The 5,905-nt window shown below is 36.5% G+C and overlaps 1 protein-coding gene across 1 annotated transcript; it reads left to right on the top strand.

Annotated features, from left to right (window-relative positions):
* Nucleotides 1–2,538: 2,538 nt before the first annotated feature.
* Nucleotides 2,539–3,546, top strand: LOC125124642 (olfactory receptor-like protein OLF4). The gene has a single exon (XM_047774688.1). It carries the CDS (start codon nucleotides 2,539–2,541, stop codon nucleotides 3,544–3,546), a length of 1,008 nt encoding a protein of 335 aa, XP_047630644.1.
* The last annotated feature ends 2,359 nt before the right edge of the window (nucleotides 3,547–5,905 follow it).

Below are 5,905 nucleotides of genomic sequence, written 5' to 3'. Positions count from 1 at the left end.
GCTAGCTAGTGGTGCATAAAAATACTCATGTCTTTTAAAGTTACAAAAGTGTGTCATGAGGGAAAATATTACAGCTTGAAACTTCTGATATAAGTGGGAAAATTCCTAATTAGCTTGGAATCTAAGGAGTATAACACTCATGATTTTATATTAGATGGAAAACTTATCCCCCCTTTGAAGAGGTGAATGGTAGTTAGAGATTTCAGTGGTAATGTCCTTACACAACACACATTGAAGTTTTGATGACCCATGGACTGATTTAAGATAATTCCTCAATATCATACTTTTGAGAAAATTTGAATTCAGGGAGGTGATGAGGTGCTGGGGGGCTTAGAGCTTTGGAAGCAGGAGAGTTAAAGGAAAAGGAGCAATAAAATGAATTCACCTGACTTGTACTCTCCTAGGAATAGAAAATCAGCAGAAAAAAAATCCATTCTGTCCATACCAGTGTCTCCAAGGGAAATCATGTAATTAGAGGTTTAAAGTAACAAGAAGGAAAACAGGCCTAATGAGCAGACATAGGACACTGTAGATTCTCTTCTGCTGCAGTCCCTCCTCATGTGCAAATTTTGGTTGGACATGTCCTTTCTGTTGCAGTCCTAAGTCAGGAAGGGAGACCAGTGCTTGATCTTTTCCTATTGTCTTTTTTAAGATAAAACTTTAGTCGGAGTCACCAGTCATTTAGGGAGGAATTTTGACTTCTACGAGGACGGATTCCTCTCAGACTCTGTCCATAGGTAAGTCTGAGAGCTGAACAGACACTGTAGGAGAGGATCAGAGAAGACGGAATCTGAGAACATGTACCTGAGGTCATCTGAGAACCAACATCACACTGCCCACATGCCAAAGTTCACTGGGGTTGTTTGCTGGCTTTCCTGATAACACACTTATTTATGATGCTGAAGAGTGAACACTGCACTTAACAATGAAGTGCTGGTATTGACAATTAAAGGTTATTCATGGAACCTCAATTTGAAAAAAGAATGGGAGGCTTAAACTGCTTCCAGTAAAAGTAGGACATAAGTCCATGAATCTTACTAATTAACAGGATTAGACAAATAGAGAAATGTATCAGGAAAAATGTCTTCTGCTGCTTCATAGAAAACACACCCCAGTTAGTCATATGTTATATATTTCCATTTTTTTTATATTTTTTTTATGGCCCTCTTGATTTTTCTTTCAGGATATTTATCTGTAAAGTGTTTCACATCATTAAGATACTGCTGTTTCAGTCCCAAATAATTTTCCTCATTATTTTTCCTTAGCATCAAGAAAATGTCACTGGAGTTGGAATGTTGTTGAACTATGCAGACTCATCGTCATCACAATGTTTCAGGGGCCATATGAGCTTATTAGATCTTTCTCCTCTAATGTCCATATATATGTCCACTTCGTGTCTCTCTGTCTCTCTTTCTCTCTGTTTCTGTTGCTCCCCCTTCTATTACTATTTTTTATTTTTAAAATACTGAGCAGAAGTTGGACTTACCAAAATAGAACCTTGAGCTTATTTGTCCATGAGAACCTTATAAACTGGAATTTCTGAGTATAATTTAAACATTATTTATGGGAAAGGTAATCTGATTTGAACAACTTGAGCTCTAACTACTCATGGCCTAAGGAGGGTGTTTCTGGGTAAGAAGTGGAAGGTAATAAAGCAGCCAAGGAGGAGGCCATGGTGTGTGTGTGTGTGTGTTTGTGTGTGTGTGTGTGTATGCACATATTCCTGCCTGTGCCTTGTGGAGTGAGCACAATTCTCAAAGCAGAGGCATCAGGACTCTATATTAAGGTAACATAATATAGAGGCCAGAATTCAATCAAAACAGATGGTACAATGAAGGGGATCTTCTTTAATTTAAAGGACACCTTTGCAAAATATGAATAAAATGGTAGGAACAGGATATGAATGGGGGATTCTCTATCTACTGAAGTTGTATCTTAAACAGAGAGGCCACTTAGTTCTGCAACATCCTCTGACACCATCTCTCATCACTCCTTCTCTTGCTCATTCCTCTGCCTGACTAGCTTCCTTGTTTGGATTTGTACATATCAAACCAGCATTATCCTTAGGTCTTTTGCGCCCTTCCCTCTGCCAGGCATAATCTTCTGATAACATACTAAATCTTTTTCTCTTTCTTGAAGTCTGTGTTCAAATATAACTTTGCAGACTTTGAACATTCTGCACATATTTCACTTTCTGACACATTATGGAATATTTTTATTTGAATATTTGTAATCCTTGGATTGTGGGAGAGCTGTTTTTCACCACTCTCTGTTTATTCCTTCTTTGTGCTTGGAACCTGGTTGGCATCAAAGTATGTTTCTCAAATGCATGAAATAATTTCTCATTAAAAGTGTGGAATAAAAGACCTCTTAGGAAATATGCCAATAATGGGACAAAAATTCAGTCGGAGATGAAATGGGGAATAACCTCAAGGAGAACTTTTCTGTACATAAAATGTTAGCATCATTTTTTTCACAGCAAAATAGAAATTGAAGTATTCAGTTTGTGAGCTATACCAGTTTGTGTGAAAATTGGTCATGTTATTTTCCTTTTTTCCCAGTAGTCTCCTCTACATTATGGAACCAGGGAACAATACACAAATTGAAAATTTTCTCCTTCTGGGACTTTCAGAGGATCCAGAACAGCAACCCCTCATATTTGGGCTCTTCCTCTCCATGTACCTGATCACTGTGTTTGGAAACCTGCTCATCATTCTGGCTGTCAGCTCTGACTCCCACCTCCACACACCCATGTACTTTTTTCTCTCCAACCTGTCCTTTGTAGACATTTGTTTCACTTCCACCACCATCCCAAAGATGCTGTGGAACATTCAGACCCAGAAAAAAGTCATAACCTATGAAGGCTGTATCACCCAGATATATTTTTACTTACTGTTTGCAGGATTAGATGATCTTCTTCTGAGTGTGATGGCCTATGACAGGTTTGTGGCCATTTGCCACCCCCTGCACTACATGAGTGTAATGAACCCTGGACTCTGTGGATGCTTGGTTCTGCTGTCCTGGATAATTATGGTCATGTATTCCTTGTTACACAGCTTAATGGTGTTGCGACTGTCTTTCTGTCCAGATTTGGAAATCCCCCACTTTTTATGTGAACTCAGTCAGGTGGTACAACTTGCCAGTTCTGACAACTTTCTTAATAACCTGGTGATGTATTTGGCAGCTGTCCTCATGGGTGTTGGTCCTTTTGCTGGTATCCTTTATTCTTACTGTAAAATAGTTGCTTGCATTCTTGGAATCTCATCAGCTCAAGGGAAGTATAAAGCATTTTCCACCTGTGGGTCTCACATCTCAGTTGTCTCCTTATTTTATTGTACACTCTTAGGTGTGTACCTTAGCTCTGCGGCTACCCACAGCTCGCACTCAAGTTCAGTCACCTCAGTAATGTATACTGTGGTCATGCCCATGCTGAACCCCTTCATCTACAGTCTAAGAAATAAAGATTTAAAGAGGGGTCTGAAGAGATTCTATTTGATGCCATGTGTAAAATGGCCAATTATCCTGGAGGTGATGAAATCCCCTTAATTGCACAACTCAAATTCTTAGAACTAGAAGTAGGGATACTTTTATCTTTGTATAATAAAGTTTTCAACTTGTATTTATTTTCTGGGATTTCTATTTTTTGGATTGGCCTCTCTATATAATTTCAGTGCATCCTTTATTAAGCTTTTCCTCCCTCTGGTATATAGGTGGTTTTAATTTTTTCCCACTTCAAAATTTTCCTACCTTTGAATCAGAAATATTTGGAAATTCCACTTCTTAATTGGGGCATCCTAGAACTATTAAAATAATTACTTCTCAGATTATATGTGTTCATCCCAAGTAATTTTTCTCTTGCCTCTCTAAAAGAATACTCATCAATTGCATTACTCTATAAAAATATAGTTGACAACTAAGGCAATTTACATTATTTTAATAAGGTTGGTTGAATCTGTGGATATGGAGAAGTGACTCTAAAGTTATATGAGGATTTTTGACTAAGCAAAGGGTCTGTGCCCGTAATCCTCATGTTGATGAAGGGTAATTTGTACATACATATCTAAATACATATATGTGTCCTCATCATTGAAGGATGGATGATGAGAGAGCTCAAAGGCCTGTGCATTCATGTGATTCTTTTGTTTCTGTAGCTATACAAGATGATGGAGGTTAACTAAACTTGTGATAATCATTTCACAAAATATATATCACATCATTATACTGTTTGTATACTTTAAACTTAAACAGTGCTGTATGTCACGTACATCTTTTTAAAATATAAATAAAGCACATGCACTGTTTGTTTGCGTTTATCTCCTCTTTTCAGCCAACATTAAGTCCATCAGAAGAGTCCCACTAACTCAATATTTGCAGTATGTCCAGAATTTGTGCATTATATCTTGAAAAATCTGGAATAAAAAGAGAGCTCTGAAAAGATTCTTTGGAATGGCAACTGTAAAGAGACATACTTTGGCAGATATATAGGGCTGAAAAAGTGCCCATTTTTGCAGGATGCAAAGCTTTAGAGACATAATTTGACATTATTTGATGGGATTGTGAAGGTAGAACTTGCTCCTTTTTATTTCCTGTAAGTTTCATTTCTTTGATTCAACTCATCCTTTGATTTGAAGTACCTCACTTTTTTGAGTTTGATAGGGACAGTGTTCGCTGTTTGATAGGACAGTTTTATCATATGTCCATTTCCTACTTTCTTAATATTTTCTCCAAATCTCATTCAAAATATTTAAAATGTACAATGATTTCATGGGTTAATACAGATTTCTTTTTTTTATAATGATTTTTTATTTTTTTCCATTATAGATGATTTACAAAGTTCTGTCAATTTTTACTGTACAGCATGTTCACCCAGTTACACATATATGTATACATTATTTTTTTTCAAGTTATCATGCTCCAACACAAGTGAGCAGTTACCAGTGCTATACAGCAGGATCTCATTGATTATCCATTCCAAAGGCAATAGTTTGCATTTATTAACCCCAAATTCCCAATCCATCCCACTGCCTCCCCCTCCCCCTTGGCAACCACAAGCCTGTTCTCCATGTCCATGACTTTCTTTTCTGGAAAGGTTCATTCATGCCATATATTAGATTCCAGATATAAGTGATATCATATGGTATTTGCCTTTCTCTTTCTGACTTACTTCAGTCAGGATGAGAGTCTCTAGTTCCATCCGTGTTGCTGCAAATGGCATTATTTTTTCTTCTTTATGACTGAGCAGTATTCCATTGTGTATATATACCACATCTTCTTAATCCATTCATCTGTTGATGGACATCTTGGTTGTTTCCAGGTCTTGGCTATTGTGAATAGTGCTGAATTGTTTTAATTTAATGTGACTACTTGGATATCCACATATAAAACTTTGCTTTTCCCAGTTAGAAGAAATATCTCCCACCCCAATTTGGTGTGACTCAGCTGTGTGCTCCATGTATTACCCTGGCATGCACCCTAGAGTTTTAACATCCTAATATATTTAATAAAGCTTAATTGTAAACAATAAATTGTGCTCATTGAAGTGTAGAAATTGAAGAATTTTTAAAGTCATAAAAATTTAGAGTACACACTGGTTCAAATTGTATGTAAACCAAAAATGTGTACAATAAATTTTCTGCCTTGTTTGGTAATTGTTATAAATGTAATTCCCATAGATTTACTTTTGAAGACAATGCAGAATAATAAACACAGATTCTGCAGTATGTTTTGAGAAAAAATGAAATTTTAAAAAATTCTTATATAGTCCAAAGAATGCACTCAAGTGTAATGGGTATGTGTGCCTGTGTGTGTATTATTTGTATATATTTGATCTTAAAAACACATTCAGACACATATTTGTATATGCACACAGACCCATTTATAATTCTACAATCTTTATAGAAAATTG

The sequence above is a fragment of the Phacochoerus africanus genome, chromosome 4, assembly GCF_016906955.1.
Source record: "Phacochoerus africanus isolate WHEZ1 chromosome 4, ROS_Pafr_v1, whole genome shotgun sequence".
Classification (NCBI taxonomy): Eukaryota; Metazoa; Chordata; class Mammalia; order Artiodactyla; family Suidae; genus Phacochoerus; species Phacochoerus africanus.
Note: the sequence above shows the minus strand (reverse complement) of the source record. Positions and strands in the feature narration are given on the sequence as shown.